Source organism: Aspergillus heteromorphus, assembly GCF_003184545.1.
Source record: "Aspergillus heteromorphus CBS 117.55 chromosome Unknown BO70scaffold_1, whole genome shotgun sequence".
Classification (NCBI taxonomy): domain Eukaryota; kingdom Fungi; phylum Ascomycota; class Eurotiomycetes; order Eurotiales; family Aspergillaceae; genus Aspergillus; species Aspergillus heteromorphus.
The window spans coordinates 2,318,180-2,337,517 of record NW_020290406.1 but is presented as its reverse complement, the minus strand read 5'-3'; the positions used below and the strand labels follow the sequence as shown (position 1 = coordinate 2,337,517).

The 19,338-nt window shown below is 53.0% G+C and overlaps 7 protein-coding genes across 7 annotated transcripts; 5 read left to right on the top strand and 2 right to left on the bottom strand.

Annotated features, from left to right (window-relative positions):
- Positions 1 to 1,603: 1,603 nt before the first annotated feature.
- BO70DRAFT_357878 (DUF2841 domain-containing protein) lies at positions 1,604 to 3,894 on the top strand. The gene is made up of 7 exons (XM_025542145.1): positions 1,604 to 1,803; positions 1,869 to 1,916; positions 1,978 to 2,182; positions 2,250 to 2,741; positions 2,819 to 3,004; positions 3,073 to 3,474; positions 3,541 to 3,894. Exons 2-7 carry the CDS (start codon positions 1,893 to 1,895, stop codon positions 3,636 to 3,638), a joined length of 1,407 nt encoding a protein of 468 aa, XP_025404476.1. The 5' UTR covers positions 1,604 to 1,803; positions 1,869 to 1,892; the 3' UTR covers positions 3,639 to 3,894.
- Positions 3,895 to 5,039: 1,145 nt separating this feature from the next.
- BO70DRAFT_384177 (glycerophosphocholine acyltransferase) lies at positions 5,040 to 7,152 on the top strand. Its single transcript, XM_025545640.1, has 2 exons — positions 5,040 to 6,222; positions 6,279 to 7,152. Exons 1-2 carry the CDS (start codon positions 5,309 to 5,311, stop codon positions 7,021 to 7,023), a joined length of 1,659 nt encoding a protein of 552 aa, XP_025404475.1. The 5' UTR covers positions 5,040 to 5,308; the 3' UTR covers positions 7,024 to 7,152.
- A 501-nt stretch (positions 7,153 to 7,653) lies between these two features.
- Positions 7,654 to 9,939, top strand: BO70DRAFT_357874 (MRS7 family protein). The gene is made up of 3 exons (XM_025542144.1): positions 7,654 to 7,874; positions 7,956 to 8,488; positions 8,558 to 9,939. Exons 1-3 carry the CDS (start codon positions 7,808 to 7,810, stop codon positions 9,599 to 9,601), a joined length of 1,644 nt encoding a protein of 547 aa, XP_025404474.1. The 5' UTR covers positions 7,654 to 7,807; the 3' UTR covers positions 9,602 to 9,939.
- Positions 9,940 to 10,349: 410 nt separating this feature from the next.
- On the top strand, positions 10,350 to 12,147 carry BO70DRAFT_306370 (NUDIX hydrolase). Its single transcript, XM_025540038.1, has 5 exons — positions 10,350 to 10,385; positions 10,730 to 10,886; positions 11,053 to 11,079; positions 11,224 to 11,607; positions 11,685 to 12,147. Exons 1-5 carry the CDS (start codon positions 10,359 to 10,361, stop codon positions 12,011 to 12,013), a joined length of 924 nt encoding a protein of 307 aa, XP_025404473.1. The 5' UTR covers positions 10,350 to 10,358; the 3' UTR covers positions 12,014 to 12,147.
- An 82-nt stretch (positions 12,148 to 12,229) lies between these two features.
- On the bottom strand, positions 12,230 to 12,909 carry BO70DRAFT_17666 (uncharacterized protein). The gene has a single exon (XM_025538405.1). It carries the CDS (start codon positions 12,817 to 12,819, stop codon positions 12,445 to 12,447), a length of 375 nt encoding a protein of 124 aa, XP_025404472.1. The 5' UTR covers positions 12,820 to 12,909; the 3' UTR covers positions 12,230 to 12,444.
- Positions 12,910 to 15,793: 2,884 nt separating this feature from the next.
- BO70DRAFT_17641 (uncharacterized protein) lies at positions 15,794 to 16,526 on the bottom strand. Its single transcript, XM_025538403.1, has one exon. It carries the CDS (start codon positions 16,389 to 16,391, stop codon positions 15,900 to 15,902), a length of 492 nt encoding a protein of 163 aa, XP_025404471.1. The 5' UTR covers positions 16,392 to 16,526; the 3' UTR covers positions 15,794 to 15,899.
- Positions 16,527 to 16,640: 114 nt separating this feature from the next.
- On the top strand, positions 16,641 to 18,030 carry BO70DRAFT_357872 (uncharacterized protein). Its single transcript, XM_025542143.1, has one exon. The coding sequence runs from the start codon at positions 16,662 to 16,664 to the stop codon at positions 18,024 to 18,026; it is 1,365 nt and encodes a 454-aa protein (XP_025404470.1). The 5' UTR covers positions 16,641 to 16,661; the 3' UTR covers positions 18,027 to 18,030.
- Positions 18,031 to 19,338: the final 1,308 nt, after the last annotated feature.

Genomic DNA, 19,338 nt, shown 5'->3' with positions numbered 1-19,338 from the left:
TGCCAACTCCGTAGGCAGAGGAAGAAGATGGGATCCAATCGTCTTTGATGGAAGATTAATCCGCTCAAGACATCGACTCAAGGACTCCAGATGGCAAGAATGCGTCGCGCCTTAGATCGCTGCACATTAGCGAGGGGTTCCTCTCATTCAGAAGGTCTTTGGGCCTGGGAAAGTGTACGGAGGGGCCCTAGCTCTATAGCACCACCCTTGTCTGATCGTTTCTCCACTCCAACGCGATACAGTTGAACCTTAATGAAAAGACTAATATGGGTACCGTTGACACTTGACACAGTATGGCTCTGATCGGCGGTCAGGCTCTGGAATGGATTCGAGGTCTTACGCCCAAACTCCGCAATTTCCGCACTGCCTGCAAGAGGAGCAGCGCCGGCAAAGTCAAATGGCGATGGGTTTCACAAAGGAATTGTTCCCACTGGCGGAAAGTGAACCCAAGACCAAGTGTCGCCAGGTCCTTAGGCAACCCAATCTAGCTGTCACTCGGAGTTCAGACTGACTTGCGGGCTTTGGACATGACAGGCAGGAGGAACCCCGACGCTCTTCCCATGGCTCGCCGTACGACTATGAGAAGCTAGCAACAAGCCTGCATTTGGCCTATCACTTCTCTTCGATTGTGAATTCCGAGCTCTTCCCGTGCCATGTGATTTTTTAACCTGTATGGCGTCTCGGCTCCTATGAAATCCGAGTATACTGTCTTCAAGTATCAGCCCGCTGCACCATTGCGTCAATAGATACCCACAACTACGATGGCCAGCCTGCAATTGGTAGATCGAGCCCATCTGTGCCTTGGTCAAGGTCGTCGGGTGAGGGGACTGTGGCTTGGGGGTGCTATTTCTGCTGAAACCTAACCAGGTCGAGTGTACATAGGTAATGCATAATCCCAGGAATGCATGGCTGTCACTATCTTTCGGGGCCCAATCAGGTTGATCTGTAAACTGGAACTCATCAACAAAGTAGATTCTTAGGAGAAACTGACCCTCCTAGCCCCCTTGTAATCTAGAGTTCTCGGAGAGGGTCTAGATCACCCACGGCTATTGGTCCTGCAAAAGCAATGACACACGCGCGTTAGCCATAGCCACCTTGTTGAATTTACGGTAATTTTTCCAAGGAGTAACGTACTATGTCTCCGTATGTAAGTATGTATGCATGGCTAACTATTCGCCTGCTCTTCAAGCTCTGTGTTGCTCGAGTTCTCGCGAACCATAGGCGGGTTTTTTAGGGGATGGCAAGAGTTAAGGCAGCCAGACGTAAGCCTCCAACGAAGAAGCTCGGGAGTCTCGAAAGAGGCAGGCATAACAAGGCTTCATGCATGCGGAGCGATGAAGACAAGCTAGACGATAGGGCGTTGCCTGACATAGGTTATGGTAGCTCTCTGTATGTATTTGTTTTCCTTGCATTAGTTTGCACGTCACAACCGCCACAAGGCCGCGTTGAGCTCCCATGACAGGATCCAATGGCCTGGGTGTTCGCAACGTACTTTTGTTCGCATCTGTGATAGCCCTTCGGCTGTTAGGTCCGATGGTAGGTCTTTCTTTTTCCCTCGGCGTGATATATTTGGGAGTCGAGACCTATATAGCCCGTTGCCTGAACCTTAGAGGCCAACTCAGAAAACTTCTTAAGCCATTAACTACCCATTGACTCTCGTGAACCATTACTCTTCGCAGTGTCGAAAACATCGGCGTGAAGCGATTGTATCTGGATCTGGTCGTTCTATCCCGTCTTCTGTCGGCAGCCAGCGGGAACGGACGCAAGCGACTTGGATTTTTGAGACTTTCTTCCTAGAGTAGAGTATGACGAGTCCGACTCGTGTTATTTGTGCGATAGGTCAGTCGATGAAAGCTAATAAAGACCAGCAACAGATGTTATCATATCACGATATGACTGCTCAGGCGAGCCACACGGTAAGGACAAGATCCCTAACCAGACCTAGGACGGGTCATCCAACTGACGTGCCCTGAGCAGGATATGCAACGTGCATCAACGGCACTCAACTTCCGTTACACTCACTTTGCGATGTTGTGTATCGACCACAATGGACAGCTGCGAGTCGAAGCCTCGCCATCCATCGCCGGCTGTGAAAAGGCCATATTCACCGAGGATGTGCAGGAACGATTCTTGAAAACCGTGGCCACGGCATGGCAGCCGAACCTGCAAAGCCTTCATGCGAGTAAGTGAGACGAGGGAAGTTCGCCGCGGGACGAAGTGGTAACCAAGCCGGGGTTTCCCCCAAACAGACACCCTGGGTCACATGAACGGCGATGTCACGGGAAAGCCAATGGTTCTGTCCAGTCCGTCGATGGGACTGCAACCCTCCTGGTACCAACACGGCCTCCCCAGGCAGACAGACCTCATCCCCTGCGAATGGCAGTCCCTGCAAAATAAGCGTCACCGGCGAAGCCTGAGACATGAGCTCTCGGGCCTGGGACTGGACCTCGACTCCGCTTCTCCCAGTCCAACCCTCCGGCGAACCGCGCTTCGAATCGGCCAGACTGAGCTCGTGCGGCGATATTATGAAAAGGCGTTCGAGGCTTTCCAGCAGCTGAACTGCAGGGTTGTTGCCAAGGCCTACGTCAAGCTGGTGGAACCGCGCAAACAAGTCAACCATCCGTACAATGGGCGAAGGACCACCGGAGCATCGTCGCAAAAAATGGACCCGGAATTGACAAAGCCAAAGTGGTGGCCTACTGGAGTAACGCACAAGGAGCCTGATCATCTGCAAAAGGCCGGTATGATTATCTGTCTGCGCTCTTGAATCGGGCTTACTCTCCTTGGTTTGAATCCTCACTGACTCCGTATTTTCTAGAGAGAATCCGGCTGCTCGTGCATATTCTGTGCGAGCTAAGAGAGAGCCGAGGAATCACTGCTGAAAAGCTCAAAGATGCCGGGCAAGATGTGCGGCGTCAAATCCAACCCGAGGGGCGTCTACATATCTTGGATGAGATATACTACGTGCGGTATATGGAAGAATTGTCCCTGGACGGAAAGATCAGTATGTCTTCGCTGCCATCTTCCACGGGAGCCGCAGAACTTATTCCGAAAACTAACGGCTTTCAATAGGCGAGGATACCATTATCCACGTTTCCCATGTTCACCTTGACGAGGAGTTCTTGTTTCCCGAACTGCGAGAACCGACAACCAACGCCAACCCTCGCGAACTCTCCCTTCCGATCATTACCAGCAAACCGGATGCTCCGAAGCCGACCGATGAGGGCGACAAAAGCTCTGGGAATGATACGAATGCACCAAGCGACAACGCGCACAATGATGTAGCTGCACCCTCCGATGAGCGCCGCCTGCCCCCCATGGAAGGGAGCCAGTCAGGGAAACGTCCAGCAGCTCAAGATGGCGGCTATCCACCTTCGCCAGTATCATGTCCTTCGATCAGCCGAAAGAGCTCATTGGAAAGTGGTCTATCCACATATTCGGCCGATATGGCCTCTGCGCCAATGCTACCATCAAGTAAGCCCACCCGAGGACCCATTACTTCCAGGGAACTTCATCCCGCTGACCCTTAATGTGTATCAGATTACTATGGCCAGCAAATTGCCCCATCATCCGCTGGGCAAAATCCTCAGTCCGGGTATTGGAACCTTGCTCATGGACATGCGTTCAATGGATACTGACTAGGGGAAACGATAAAAAAGAAAACACGGTCGAAATCCTTTCCTACTTACTCATTGTATATACACCATGGTCTCCTTTGTACCACGACCTGGCTTTCCTGAGCATTGCACTCCCTGTTCATTTCTGGTGTCTCTCATTTTGGGGTTTTCTTATTTTTTTTTTAAAAGACAGCTGCTCTTGATGTATAGAGGATTCTGCAGCGTTAATTGACTCGGCTAAATAGCAAATCATACTATTCCTAATAGAAACCTATCACATTATGTTATTATCCGGAGCTATCTAGTCAACATGGAAGTGAATAAAGGGGATTTTCTTCGCTCATAAATTGACCAACATCATGCCACGTTGTTTACATGAAGGACAAGGGCTGGGAGGCCATGCCACGGTTTGTCCTGGGTGCAGTGCACAGGGATGCTGAAGTGGAAGCACTTTGAAGCCACTGTATCTCATTCTCATTGGGGAAAATTGCTGTGAGCTGGTGTTTGGGCCAAGCTGCATCGTGCGGGGTAGTAGGGCAGTAGTAGCCAGCCGCCAGCTGTTCCAAGCTTCGTGGAAATAACAGCGCCATCCATGTTATTTGATATGGATTTGATCTCGATCATCGCGTCCGGTTGGACATTTTCCAGGTATGGAGGGCATTAGACATACTTTTACTAAGAAACCGAAGGGAAAGAAGATCGACTCTTCCTAGGAGAAATGTACAAAAAAACCCCCGCCATCTAGTCAGGCTCGGGAGTCGCTGAGTGCATGAGAGCCAAAAGCCATTCAAGGACTAGAGCTAGAAACGGTAAAAGTATCCTGAAAGTGGTCTAAGCAACATACTGGGTAGGGTACAGAGTCCAAGGATCTTCCGAGTCGCTACACTTGGTAGTACCATCATGTAAAAGGGACAGGGGCAACTGCATTAATGTAGTACGAAGTACTCCGATTGAGCCCGTAGGTGAGGAATATAGATATAACCAGCTGTTTGCCTTTGGAATAGGATGACTACTGCAACCCAAAAAATGCAGCATTCATACCCCGTACCTAATGCCCCACTACTCTAGAATCTGAACCGGCAAATCCTGAGGGACTACTGTAAGGGAAAGGGAGGGAAGGGCCCTGAGCCTCCAAGGCGTCAAGGCCATCGAGACATGTGCCTGAGGCAGAGTCACGGTGAGCCATGGATCCAATGGAGGCGAGTCATGTGGGGATGGGGGCGAGGCGTGATTGGGCGGGGGCGTGTACGGCTGTCGATCCCCGTTCTGGAACCCCAAAGACGCGACAACTCAGCTGCGGCCAACCAGAAGCCCCGACGCGTGCACACGGAGCACCTCATTCTTCCAACTTGCTCTCAACTCTCTGCATCAGCTTCCTTCTGCTCCCCAACTTTAGGGTCATGCGCCGGGAGCCTTAAACAAGACTGGCTGAGCTTTATCGTGCGAACTTACCCCAAAGCCAGATAGGACATCACTCGCCGCGTTTCTCTGTAAGTCAGCCAGTCACTCACTCACTCACCCATGGATTCATCCATCCGCCATGCCTTAGATTGATAAGGATGCCGCTTCCCCGGAGACCCTGTTATCCCTCTCCCCATTCATTCCCTCGCATCTTGCTTTGCCCAAGCTCGATCTGCCGCCGCGCAGGACCGCTCTTTTAGCTCAAGATTGGCTGTTTACCTATACACAATATGGGAATGCTAACCATAGGACGTTTTCTCAGCCGGCCTTATCCGCACACTCGTGACGGCCCTACGATCTTCTCCTTCCAGCAGAAACTCATCATGGAAGACGGTGGCTCCTACGATGCGACCAACCCGGAGTCGCTTGCTGGCGATAGCTCGCCTGTCTTGCAGCCGACGGGAGACGATCTGTCGGAAACGGAAGAGGTCCTAGCTGCGCCTGATACCTTCTACTCGCCGCCTGCCTCGCCCGGGCGTCTGTCGCGCAACCCTTCCTTCTCTTACCATGACGACTGGGAAACGTTCCCGCCTCTGGACCAACTAAGCGTGTTTGATCTGCTCGATAACCTCTCTCTGTCGCAGAGACTAGAGAAGCTGCAGCGAGCTCTCAACGCGCAAAAGGAGAAAGTGAGGAAGCAGCGCGAGAAGCTGAAGTCAACCTCAATCAATGCCAAGGAACGCGTGGTGGGAGAATGGAGAAGGCGAGTCCCGACGGCCGACGAAAGACTGGAAAAATACCGCCATCGTATGAAGGACGGGGTCGAACGCCTGGGAAAACAGTGGAGTGCGACCGCAACTGTCACCCTGCGCGAGAAGGTCTCCTTCATCGCCGGTGTTCTCAATATCTTTGTCAGTGGCTATCTTCTCGGAGGGCTGCCGGAATACTTTTATATCTGGTTCAGCGCGCAACTCGCCTACTTCATGCCCATCCGGTATTATAGATACCATAAGCTTGGCTACCACTATTTCTTGGCCGATCTCTGCTACTTTGCAAACATGCTCTGCATGCTGAGTATATGGGTCTTCCCTGGGTCGAAGAGGCTGTTCATCAGTACGTTCTGTCTGGTCTTTGGCAACAATGCAGTTGCGATTGCCATGTGGCGGAACTCGATGGTCTTCCACAGCATGGACAAGGTGGTCAGGTAAGCTCCCTTCATGGGTTCAAGCACGGTCTGGGCGCTCATTGACTTGATCTTAGTTTGTTTATTCATATAATGCCTCCTGTGACCTTACATTGTCTGGTCCACCTGACATCTGAGGCAACTCTGCAAGAACGGTTTCCGGCAATCTACGAGATCAAGTTTAGCGAACCTGGTTCTCCCAACCATTTTGGCCTCCTGAGGATGATGGGATGGGCAACTGTCCCCTATATCATCTGGCAGTTGGCGTATCATTGCTTTATCACAGTACGTCGGGCGGAGAAGATTGCTGCCGGACGTCCGACCAGCTTCACGTGGCTTCGCAAATCCTACGCCAAGACGTGGATCGGCAAAATCGTGCTCAGTCTTCCGGAGTCCCTGCAGGCACCGGCGTTTATGATGATCCAGTACCTGTACGCGATCTTGACGATGATCCCGTGCCCTTTGTGGTTTTGGTCTCGCTGGGCTAGCGGAGCATTCCTGACCGCTCTCTTCGTCCTGAGCATCCACAACGGTGCGACGTATTACATCGACATTTTCGGAAAGCGCTTCCAGAAAGAACTCGAAGAACTGAAGAAGGATGTCGCGCGGTGGCATTCCTCTCCCGAGGGAGCAAACAGCCCGACACTCGCATCTGATCACGGCGCGCCATCGGAGACTAAGCCCCAGGACGAGTCGGGTGCTTCCCACAATGATGGGTCCGACAAAGCCAGCATCGATCGGATTCCTCTTCTGGATGCCCACTCGACTGGTGTTGAGAGCAGCCGTGTTGCGGATAATGCCGTGGCTCGAGAGAGATCTTGAGCATGACCCAGAACTCGAACCCCTCAATTCATGAGCGTTTGCTCCCTCCTCCCTTCCTTCCAGGGTCTTACCTCTCTCTCTCTCTCTCTCTCTCTCTCTCTCTCTCTCTCTCTCTCTCTCTCTCTCTCTCTCTCTCTCTCTACCTTTGGCACCTGGCCATGATTACATTGCACTTATTCTCCACCGATACCCAACTTCATCTCTCTTTTATGCCTTCACATTGCCCATGTGCCCAGTCTTTCGATCCTTTTATTTTTGGCCCATTGTGAATTGGAGTTAATAGACCTGCGTGATGATTGACCATGAGATACGTGCTGTGTTAACGATATCGCTCTCTTTACTGTTTTTTTTTTTCTGCAACATAATGATCGGGTGGAGCGGATGATTGTTTGATTCTTCTTAGAACGTCTAGTTTATTCTAGTTTATGCGAATCTAGAACTTAGTGACTCAGAACGGAGCGAGTAAATTGTTGGGGGGCGAGCGGGAGCCAGTCGGAGCGTCGAGTAGTAGCGATGCCGGCCGGTCGGCGGCGATCAAACCTTAAGTCCGACACCGCGGAAGTCACGTGCGTAGCCACCTCTGCTCCAGGCCCTCGGGGACGACGACACTTTGACGACATCTCACCGTCCCTATTTTGAGGTCCGGTTTTGTATCCATACTGTCCCATCAACCTGGTGTGTTCCGCCCAGTTATACCATCCGCATTTGACTCCAGACTGTTGTTCGTTTTTTTCTGCATTCGCTCGTTCCCCCGAGCATCTCGATCCCCTACTAGCCTTCCGCAATGTCCGTTACAATGAGGTCCGCAAGCCTGGTGCGCGGCAGCGTAGCATTGCGGCCTAACCTGGTCGGTGAGTTTACCTGCAACATGCGTCCTTACAAGCCGTGATTGCTGTGGTGGTTGCTAACCTGCTGCTTTTTTTGCGTACCAGCCCGGCCACGATTCTCCGGTCCATTGGCTGCGACCACGGCCGCAAATCTCCGACTCAACGGTGGCGGTCTCCTCCCATCCCGACTGTCGGCCATTGCGATTCTCGTCCCCCATCACCGTGGATATGCGACCGAGCAGCAGTCGACAAACTCCTCATCGGAGTCTTACCCCCCTCCCGGGTTCAATGCCGCACAGGCCAAGAAGCCCATCCCCGCCGATGCTGCGCACCCCACGGATAACACCAGTGTTCAGAAAGTCGCGTCTAACTCGGACCAAACAATCTCATCTCAGATCAATGCGCAGAACAAGGGACAGTCGGTTGACCTGACGGCAGCCAAGACCGGGGATGTGGAGGCGAAGAAGGCCGATGACAAGAAGGAGGCGAAGAAGCTGACCATCGGCCAAAAAATCAAGAAGGAGGCTCAGCATTACTGGGATGGCACTAAGCTTCTGGCCACGGAGGTTAAGATCAGCTCTAGGCTTGCGTTGAAGATGGCCGCGGGCTATGAACTTAGTCGGAGAGAGCATCGTCAGGTGAGCGCATCCTCCACATGGCCCTTGTCCCTCCCTCTGGATTCCTGCTAACCAGGTCTACGTGTGCAGCTCCAAAGAACCGTCAAGGATTTGGGTCGCCTTGTTCCTTTCTCCATGTTTGTCATTATTCCCTTTGCCGAGTTGCTGCTCCCGATCGCCCTCAAGCTATTTCCCAACATGCTGCCTAGCACCTACGAGGGCCAGAAGGCGCGCGAGAAGAAGGCATTGAGCTTGAGCTCGACGCGTAAGGAGGTCTCTGCTTTCCTGAAGGATACGTTGAAGGAGTCTGGTCTCCCGGTCACCGCGGCGACCGTCAAGAACGAGGAGTTTGCCGAGTTCTTCAAGAAGATCAGAACCACTGGAGAAACGCCTACACCCGAGGACGTCATCAAGGTGTGCAAGATCTTCAAGGATGATCTGACTCTCGACAACCTGTCCCGGCCCCAGCTGGTGGGAATCTGCAAGTACATGAACCTCAACTCGTTCGGAACGGATGCTATTCTCCGGTACAACATCCGGCACCGGATGCGCCAGATCAAGCGTGATGACCGCGCCATCTCCCACGAGGGAGTCGACAGTCTGTCCGTTCCCGAGCTGCAGATGGCTTGCGCCTCCCGTGGTATCCGCACGCATGGCGTGTCTCCGGCTCGCCTGCGCGAGGACATGTCGATGTGGCTGGACCTGCGTTTGAAGCAGGGCGTCCCGTCCACCCTCCTGGTCCTGAGTAACGCCTACGTGTACGCCCAGGGTGGCAAGGAAGCCGAGATGTCGTCCCAGATTGAATCCCTACACGTCGTCCTGTCCAGCATTCCAGAGGAGCTGTTCCACGAGATCGAGCTCGAGGTGCACAACGCGGAGGGCGCCGCCACCAACAAGCAGCGCCTAGAGGTCATCAAGGAGCAGCAGGAACTGATCGAGGAAGAGAACGAGCAGAACAGCGAGAACGAAGAAAAGGGTGTCTCAGCCCCCAAGGACATCGAGGACATCGATGACACCGACGACGCGAAGTTCGAGGCCAAGTACAAGAAGCAGTCTGGCGAGGCCACCGAAGCCATGCAGGAGGGCGAGAAGGTCGAAGAGACCCCCGCCCAGGCCAAGGACGAGAAGAAGTAAAGGACCAACCGTTTCCCTTGTGTTTCTGTTGCTTGAACGAGGGCGTTACGAGCCGTGGTATAGATCTCCTTCCCTCCCTCCCCCCTTCCCCAAATCCCAAATCTACTCTCTACTTTCTCTTTCTCCCCCATGTGTTAGTGTGTATACGATAGACTTTGTTTTCCTGTTTGTTATATGGCCTGGGCGACAGCTGGTGGGACTTGCTTCCGTCCTGCTCTCTTGCCCTCTTTCCCTTCCCTTCCCGTCTTCTTTTTGTGATGTACCGGCTCGACTTGGGCCCAATAGACACTTGGACGGTTGATCTGGACAAAATAATCCTGAAATATTAATGGACGAATTCAGTCATGTTGTACAATGCGTCGCTTCTGTTCAGTTCTGGTACTATCCCACTCGTAAACCACCCGGGAGTGCTCCCTCCATCTGCAGCTGTAGTAATCAACTTAATCCCCCGGGAACCTAAACTTTACTTACCTCGGCAACCCTGCCGTACCGACCTGTCACTACGACCACCAACAGTGGCCCAATAGTTCATCTCATCCCTCACTACCTTACCTTTTCTCCCTCTCTCTCCCTCTCTCTCTCTCTCACACACACACTCATAATCCTCATAATCCTTCCTTGCTACCCTAATTACCTACCTATCCTTCCCCCCTGCGATGCGAACCCGTCTGCTCCTTCCCCCCGCCAATATTCCCCCCCGAATCCGAATCCGGTCCCTCGCTCCCTCGGCCTGCGTCACCACCACCACCGCGCAACCATGCCGCGCCTCAATCCCACGTCCCAGGTACGTCCATCTCCATACCATACTTCAACTCACCCCTCACCCCTTCTCAACCACATCTATATCCTACCCCCGCACCTCCTACCCCACACACCCATACATTACTACCCACCCACCTCCTCTACACTCCTTGTACTTCACTCAATACCCCACAAACCCACCTACCTACCTACTATACCTACCTACTAGTACCTATGTTATACATACATACCTAATAACACACCTCAATCCCCCAATCCCCCGATCCCCCGATACCGATGACGTAACCAACCAACCAACCAACCAACCCAGCTGCTATTATCTAACCACCCAGCTAACCAAAACAACTATATCCACCTATCGCGCAGAAAGCCATTGAGCGTTTACGGAGCTATACCCCCCCACCGACGAGCTATGATTCCGTTCCGCTGTCCAGACGCGCCGCCGTTCTGGTCTTGTTGTATGCGGATCGGAAAGGGGAGTTGAGGGCCGTGTTGACTATGAGGGCGATGACGTTGAGTTCGTGTGAGTTTATTTTTCTTTGCTGGGAGTGGAGAGGAGGATGGATGGATGGATGGATGGATTCTTGGGGTTTGTTTGTTTTTTTCTCCAGATGTGGGGAGGAGGGGGCTGATCAGGGGTTGATTAGGGGTTTGCTTGCTAATGAATGTGATGTGATGTGATGTGATAGATGCGGGACAGGCTGCTTTACCTGGGGGTATGTATTATCGCGTCACTGGCTATTGTCGTTGTCATTGTTGTTGTTGCTGTGGTTGTCATCTAACGGGGTGGTTTACATTTGCTGGATGATATACATACAGATGCTATTTCGAAGAATGAACAGTGCTAAATACATCTACAGGACGAGCCGACTCGCTTGAGGAAACCCCCTTCCAGACAGCGCGGCGCGAAGCAAATGAGGAAATCGGTCTACCGGACCTCAACGAGCAGCTTCCGCGGCCCTTTACAGTCGAGCATCTCTGCGAGTTTCCCGCGAACCTGGCGCGCACGGAACTGGTTGTGCGGCCGTGTGTGGCGTTGCTGCATTCATTTGACGAGACGACGGGCGAGAATGCCGACCCTGAGGTGTCGCTGATCCCTAGGCTGGATGCGCGGGAGGTCGCGGCGGTGTTTACGGCCCCATTTCGCCATTTTCTACGGATGAAGGATGAGGAGGATTGGGGTGGCGATCCGGAGGATTGGTATAAGGGGGCTTGGACGGAGTGGCATCAGTCGACTTGGCGGAGTTAGTAATGTCCTTCCTGGCTTTTGTTCTTGGTCTTGGCTTCTGAGATGGAGGGGGAGTGCTGACGGGTGGCATAGTGCATCAGTTCTTTGTTCCGGTTCGTCCGAAGGAGGTGGTGAAGCCGAAGACGGGCAGCGAGGAGCAGCGACAGGCAGTCAGTCAACTGGAGGAACAGGAAAAGTCTTCAAAGGTGACCCGGTACCGGGTATTCGGGATGACGGCACGGATGCTGGTCGATGTGGCGCGGGTTGCGTATGCGGAGGAGCCCGAGTTCGAGCATAACAGCCACTTTGGAGATGAGGAAATGATAGAACAATTGCGAAAGATGGGCCGACTGAGTCCGATCCGGCGGAGAGGGGACCGATTAACCAGGGAGGATATGGAGACGGCTGCGAAATTAAGTTGAGATTACTACATCTGTATGTATGTTAGGATAGACATGTTTGGCGTCAATGTGGGCTGGTTCTGCTTGCACGGAGGATAGGAATCGTGCCATGATACCCACATTCATCACACCCGAGCCGAGCTAAGTGTCAGTAGCATCGACACCCCGTGTCAAAAACACCAATGGGTGTCTCGACGTGGGACAACACCACGCGAGATCAGTGTCACTCGATCCAGATGACAGATACACGGACTGGACTGGTGACTGGTAGGACAAGCCCCTGAGCTGCAAGAAGCTACCTAAGCGCGTAGGTAGGAAGCTTGCCTGCATCCATCCCATGTTTGCTCATCTCCATACCTACATAAATACCATGTCGGACTGGGTTGTCTCGGACTCCTTCGTGATTGACCATGCATGACTCGCCAGCTGCTGCAGGAGCCCGTCCCAAGGCGCTACGGGATGCTTGATCTCCATACATAATATTCGTTATGAGGCCTCGCGCCCTCACAGTCGATGTTGTGCATTCGCCCGTCAAGCATATATCTTCCGACCAAAGACCCCACGCCAGTGATGGATATCCGAGGGTATTCGTGGTCTTCTATTGGTAGCACGAGGCAAAAATCTGTTTTCCTGCATCTATCTTCGACTGTGGGTGGATTTTCTCCTCGGGTGGTTTGGACTTTGGACTGCATGTGTATTGTGTATGTATGTATGTATGTAGGTAGGTAGGTAGGTAGGTAGGTAGAATCGTCGTCAGTAGCTGCAGTCGAGATTAAGTATTCTAGAGGATAGTCTCTAATTGTGGAACAGGACTGGCGGCATTTCATTTTGGAATTTGGCCAACCTTTGACTTACAGAAGCGGTTATCTCGGGGGAAGATGAGATCCCCTAGATGCAGTAGATTGCAGCGGGAAACTTGTCGTGTTTGACTTGAGCTAGTCTCTTATCATGACTTCCCATGTCGCTCTTGCAGCTCTCGGAGGCAGGTGGGCGAATGTAGAGACGTCTATCGGTAGCAAATTTCTGGGAAGAAGGGGAGAAAGGGCTTTCGGTCCCCCTGATGATAGCGCCAATCCAGTCTGCTGGGAGCAGTGGTGCAGTGGCGCAGTAGTCGAGATGGGGACTGGATAGTTGAGGGGAGGGAAAGCAAGGAGGACAGGCCGAGTTACAAAGTAAGTGCTTGACTGCCGCTGCACGTGGCCAGCCAGACTCGCGCTCGCGCTTTCGAGTTTGTCCTCTTCTACCTTCTCATCGCCTCTGCTTAATTCCCCATTAGCATGCACTCTGATGCCTCCAGCATCGAGCTGGATGTGCACATGGTCTCTACAGACCTCGTACATTTTCATTTTCGAGCAATCGCAATGATATTGGGCCGAGTATACTTATGCAAGTTATGTCACGGTCCAGTAAGGTTGAAGCGCGCTTAATATTGCCTATACCTCCGTGCACACGATGACATATTACCGCTTGATCAGGGATCCGATCTACCTACTTCCCAGACCGACGCGCTCAGACCTTTCGGCTATTCGTCTGATGGCTACTTCCTACCAGCCATGACTGATTCAAGTATGCACATGAGCATTTCCCGTGCTATCGCAGCTATGAAAACCTCCTATTGGGCAATCGGGCCATGAACGTATAGTCTGTGCCACGTCCGCCGCAACAAACATCTGGGATCAAACAGTAAGTAGGCACCGGCCAGTTCGCTTACTGTCAGCAACAGGAATGTTTCCGAAGCCTGCTGTTAGGGTTGGGAATGCGACGGAGTACCTGCTGCTTAACCTTGTATGCTTGCAAACCCTGAACGGGACAAACTTGAACCACGATGTTTGTTTGGGGTGGTATGTGCCACAGGAACTATGCTATCTCGGTTTTTTTATTTCGATGATGTCCCGGCAGTCCGGAGACTGACCGTCCCGTCGCAACATCGGCAATTCGGCGGATAAGATTTGGAATCTATGTACCAACCCACCACCAAGATAGGCTTGCATAACCGGCGGTAACATGGCTGGGCTACGATTGGAGCGTATGCCAGCCTCAGTCAGGCCGCCATCTGAAACAAGTCGGGTATGTCCGTGAGCGGGCCTTCTGGACCATTCTTCTGGATTGCGGCCGTAGGAATCTTCTGTATGATTCCCAGCAGGCAATCGTGGCTCCCAGAAATGCACTCCGTACCTACACCGTCAGTCAATTGATCATATCCACTCCACCGCATCGCTCGGGCGTGCAATTGTCTGTGTGGATCAGACGAGATTGGCATGAATTCGGCGGATACCGCGACTATCTAGTCGCCCCATCATCATCGTCACCGTCTCTTGAGGGATCCTTCCACGCGTCCAGTTGATCCACTATCTTGACTCTGCCCGAGAAATTCCCGCCTCAGCCCATCGCAAGACACCTTATATCCGCTGGGCAGGAGAGTGTGGCGCTGCTGTGTTGACCCATCTGCCCTGAGATTATCACTGGTTGGCTCAGGTTGACAGGGATACTTGCCAGGGCTCCCGATGGGGCTGACAGACTTGACCACGCAGATGGGCCCCGAAGCTTAGGGCGAATGGTGGAGGATATCGGGAACGAGGTGCATTCCAGCGTGGCCATCGAAGGCTGCTGGGTGTGATATATCCACGAAACTCGGGTCGATAGCACGTGGCCAGCCTGTACTGACCTGTCATAGCATGAATGAGCACATACTGACCTCACATGAGTGCTTCGACCCTGAAACGCATGGCTGGGGCGGCGGTAGGATGGCCAAGAGAAGGTAAAGATGGCAATTGCCTTGTCCTGCCTTGTTTTGGCACTTGCATTGCCATTGAGCACACACAATGATCATTATAATCCGTCCTGGACATAAAGAGGGCCAATCTTGGTAAACCGTCCGTGTTACATGTCACTTAAGTATCTCGCGGCCAAGCTGAAAAAAGAAAGGACAGGAACGCAGCTAAAGCACTAGGGCCAAGCTAAGCGTGCAGAGAAAAGGGACGGAAGGCAGATCCTCATACCGCAATATGACCCGTCCCAACACATGTATGTCATAATTGAACGACGGCTTTTCTTAGCAGCTTCCATCTCCGCAACCATGGAAGCAACCAGGTCCAGACTGGCTATCTTTGGAGCAGACGTGAGTCAAAGAGAACCGGCGGATTGAGGAGGGTGATTTGACGATGATGACGGAGCTGAAGGGCTGAGGGCAGCCAGGGATAAGCCCGACTTCTTTGTTTGAAAGAGGGAAATGGCGGCCGGTGAGTGGCGGAAAGGCCACAGTGGAGTTCCCAGATCTGCTCTGGAGTCGCTAATTATGGATCCGACTCTTCCCTGGGCTCCCCCCTCGGCCTCTCGGGCTTACGATCATGATGGTTCTGGGTGAGCTAAGGATCGACTCCGGGGTCCTTTGGGTTTGGATCACCCCGGTGCTGGTGCGGTTCGTATTCCCATCCTGCATGCCCTAATCCTGTTGGTTCGACGGCCACCACCACCACCACCACTACCAGGAAGCAAACCAGCAATGCCATCCAGGTACTGGCCACGCGCACGCGTCCATTCACCTAATTCCAAAAGACGATTGGGATCGAAACCTGGAATGGATCAGGGCAGGAGTAGGCGAGCACGGAATCGGCCGGCAGGGCCCATCTGCGCCCAGCCATCCCTTGCATGAGGGTGTCACTCTCATGAGGCTATTCCCGCCCATGATTATGGCCACGACGATCCTGTGGCCGACCAGGAACCGCCCTTGAGATATATCGGGTTTTACTTTTTTTTTTTCTTGTTTTTCTTTTTTCCCCCTCGTCGCTGTTCGGGGCGGAGTCAGATCCTCCTTGGGATCGATCTAGGGATGGCCGAGGGACTGAGGAGCAGCCAAGCGGGCTCGTTTAGCTGCATCTCCCCCCTTGGCTGGCGAAGCCCGTCAGTCCTATCGGGCTATCACATCACATCCGCTTCTTCTGTCCTCGTTCTGCTCTCCTCTCCTCCTCTTCGACCGTCCTATCTGGTTCCCCGTCCGATTTATTAACCCCTCCTTTTCTTCCTTTCCGCTCCCCCCTCCTTCCTTCTCCTTTCTCTTCCCTTTCTTCGTCTTGCGCCGCTTTCTTTCTCCCCCCCCCTCCCAAAAACATGGTCCGGGCCTGTTCTTTATCAGCCACGGCCACCTGTCTGCAACCCCGGATAAAGACATCGGCAACAGGCTGACCTCGCCGGGAACGGTCGTGTGATTACTAGTGGCCGGTCGCTTGCTTGCTCGACTGCGTGCTGGGCTGTCATCCTGGACGCCATAAAGGTTAAAAGAGCATCGCCGACAGCGACTGGCGATAAAGAAAAAAGAAAAGTGTCTGGCCGTATTCGGGTCACAATTTTGGTACTTCACAACTACAACAAACCATCTCTGCCCACGCCGGCCATCTGCCATCTCGTCTACTTTATCCGATTTGACCCAGCTGGAGGCCTGCGGTTATCTACTGCTGCTCGCCTCTCTTCTCTCTTCCTCCGATATCTCCCTGCTTTCCTGCCTGCTTGCTTGCACGCTCCCCTCCCCCGTCCCCAAGGAGGGGGAAGACACCGCGGACCCTCCTTCCATCCCTTCCTGCTGTCCCATTTAATCCACTATATCCCCGGCCTGCCCTGGCCGCAACGCCAGCCGCCTAACCCTACCTACCTCTTTGTCACCACCACCACCACCATGCTTTCGCCCTCCACGTTGGCGCTGGCCCGACAGGCGCCCCCAGTGAGGCCGTCTCGGTCTCTGGAGGGACTAGAACAAGTGATCCCCCCGCGAGTTCCCCAGTCTCCCGCTCGCCCGACGCCGCACTTGGACAAGCCGCTCCCCGATCTGCCTGCCCACTCCAAGCCTCTGCCCGACACCCCCTCCATGGACGAAGGGTCCGCCGCCTGGAGTGACGACAGCAGCACCCTGTCCAGCATCTATGACCGGCGCTTTTCCTGCGATTCCACCGAGAGCTACCCCGTCTTCGTCCGGTCAGGATCGGACGACCTGACCGAGTTGGCCGATCATCCTCCCGCTCCCGCTCCCGCCGACCCATATGGGGCCGAACCAAAGTCCACGCCGCTGCCCATCACCGCAACCTTCCTTCATGACGACTCCTCCGAACGCCCACCGGCCTGGACGGCGCCCCGGGCTGGTCCCAACCACTACTTCCGGGAGAAGAAGTGGGACTTTTTCCCTGAGCTGGCCGACCCCTCCGCTGTGCCGTCTTCCCCGCGATTCCCGACGCAGCCCCCGAAAAAGAACAACAGTCGACTGAATCTCGCGGTGTTCGACTTCTCCAAGGGTCGCAACCGTTGGCATTCATCGGACAAGGGCGGTCGAGCGATCGCACACGACGTGCGAGACTCGATTCGCTCCTATGTCCAGCGGCGACTGTCCAAGAACTCAATGGAGAAGGACAGGCCTCACCAAACATCGCGCCCAGCGACAGACCCGCCGGAGTATGTGCGCAAACCCACACCAACCCCTACCACACCGCGGACCACCCCGTCCAAGGAACTCTCCGACGCTGAAAGCCCGAGACCTCTTCTGACTCCGCAGACTGCCTCGCCTTCGGGGAAGCGCCTATCACGCATGTCCACCCGCTCGACGGTGGGCCCCCGCGGGAAACGCCCACGCTCTGTAGCGTTCCAACGAACCAAGCAACCGGCCGTGCCCATGTCGCCGTACCAGAAATACGGCTCGGCGCTGTGGGAGAACCCCGGCCGCGAGAAACGGATCAGCTACCGACAGAACCATCGTGTGCGGTTTCCCCGATATCGAAAAAAGGGCACCTCCTCGAAGAAAGGCTTTGTGTCCTCGGCGACACCGCCGCTGACGCCACCCGCGCGCTCTCAATTGCAGCAGAACACGCGAGACTGTGTCCGGGCGTTGCAAGACAGCACATACCACCTGCTCGGTGCTCTCGACGGCGCGCGGAAGAAGATGATCGGTACGCGAGTCGATCGACGGCATACGGAGCTGAAGTCGCAGATCCGTCTCGTTGGTCCGGTCAGTCCGTATAACAACAACTATGGACAGTCTGATCCGTGGATCTAGTGAAGTGTAGACTCTCTACTCCAGATCGTTTCTATTCCATTTTTTTTATCTTTGTTTTTTTTCTTGTCCTTGTTTTTCTATTCTATTCTATTCTATTCTTTTCTATTCTATATTCTCTGTCGCTAAAGCCGATTCCACCCCGGTCACTCGCTACATTTTCATTTTGTCTCTGGTCTTGTCTTGTCCTTTACACCGTGATATCCCGTTGGTATTCTGCAATTCTCGCGAGGCGTTGGGGCATGGATGGATGGTTGGATGGATACCTTCCTTTACATTTTAGCTTGTTTATTCAGCTTATCTTATTTAGTACCTACTTTTACTACTATTATTATTATTATCTATATTTACTTCAGACATTGCCAGCATTTCTTGATAATTTTACCCGTGTGGATATTGTGACTACGACACCCATACTCAAAGGAGATTAAATGACCACAGAATACCTACTACCCAATCCGGACACACTACTTACCTACCCAAGTAGGTACTGCAGGGTACATGATGCACTCCATACAATCTCCTGAAGAATGTCTCCGATCCACCCACCCATCCCCAGTTAATAGGTACCTACCCAGTAGGTACCTACCTACCTAGCTAATAGCTAATAGTACGAAGTACCGGAAATTAACCAAACCCCTGACTCAGGAATGTACTCATGAAACACGTGTGCAAGACATCCCCCCCCCTCCCCCCCGGCCCCCCCTTGCCGCCGCTCTTAGATAGTACCAACCGGTTGTCGGTAGACAATAGCCACTGCGAGTGTGATCACACCGCATGAAAACCCTGTAGGACGGAGTATTTTCTATTAACTTAGTATTAACTAACTACAGCATAGGTAGTGTAGTGTCCAGATCACCCTGGTGTGTATGTACGTTAGTACTCTGTACCTATGGATGTAAGCATGTAGGTGTGTAAGTATGGATGTAATTAAGTAGTAGTAACTATCCCATCCGCATGCATCCATACTACCTAGGATAGGATAGGCAAATAAAAGTATCTCCTAATGCGGTGATATCGGAGCCCTCTATCCTCCATCCCTCCCCATTCATCCCCATTCATCCTTATTCATCTTTATTCATCTATCCATCCCTGTATATATGTACGTACATATGTACAGCAACAACCGGCCCTGTGCGACCTTGCTGAAATTACTTTCCTGCTCTCTATTTAGTAGTTACCTTAGCAGTTATGCATGTATGTATGTATGTATGTATGTATGTATGTATGTACATAATATATGTTAATGTACTTCCCGTCAGGATATTCATGGAGGACCGAACCAAGTACTATACCGAGTTTGCCACCAAGGGGT

Coding starts and splice junctions, on each gene's coding strand:
- BO70DRAFT_357878 (XM_025542145.1), top strand. CDS start 1,893: ATGACTGCTCAGGCGAGCCACACG. Junction 2,742..2,818: donor TGATCATCTGCAAAAGGCCG/GTATGATTATCT, acceptor CGTATTTTCTAG/AGAGAATCCGGCTGCTCGTG. Junction 3,005..3,072: donor GTCCCTGGACGGAAAGATCA/GTATGTCTTCGC, acceptor GGCTTTCAATAG/GCGAGGATACCATTATCCAC.
- BO70DRAFT_384177 (XM_025545640.1), top strand. CDS start 5,309: ATGGGAATGCTAACCATAGGACGTTTTCTCAGCCGGCCTTATCCGCAC. Junction 6,223..6,278: donor AGCATGGACAAGGTGGTCAG/GTAAGCTCCCTT, acceptor ACTTGATCTTAG/TTTGTTTATTCATATAATGC.
- BO70DRAFT_357874 (XM_025542144.1), top strand. CDS start 7,808: ATGTCCGTTACAATGAGGTCCGCAAGCCTGGTGCGCGGCAGCGTAGCA. Junction 7,875..7,955: donor ATTGCGGCCTAACCTGGTCG/GTGAGTTTACCT, acceptor TTTGCGTACCAG/CCCGGCCACGATTCTCCGGT. Junction 8,489..8,557: donor GTCGGAGAGAGCATCGTCAG/GTGAGCGCATCC, acceptor CTACGTGTGCAG/CTCCAAAGAACCGTCAAGGA.
- BO70DRAFT_306370 (XM_025540038.1), top strand. CDS start 10,359: ATGCCGCGCCTCAATCCCACGTCCCAG. Junction 11,080..11,223: donor ACAGGCTGCTTTACCTGGGG/GTATGTATTATC, acceptor ATACATCTACAG/GACGAGCCGACTCGCTTGAG. Junction 11,608..11,684: donor GCATCAGTCGACTTGGCGGA/GTTAGTAATGTC, acceptor CGGGTGGCATAG/TGCATCAGTTCTTTGTTCCG.
- BO70DRAFT_17666 (XM_025538405.1), bottom strand. CDS start 12,819: ATGAAATGCCGCCAGTCCTGTTCCACAATTAGAGACTATCCTCTAGAA.
- BO70DRAFT_17641 (XM_025538403.1), bottom strand. CDS start 16,391: ATGGCAGATGGCCGGCGTGGGCAGAGATGGTTTGTTGTAGTTGTGAAG.
- BO70DRAFT_357872 (XM_025542143.1), top strand. CDS start 16,662: ATGCTTTCGCCCTCCACGTTGGCGCTGGCCCGACAGGCGCCCCCAGTG.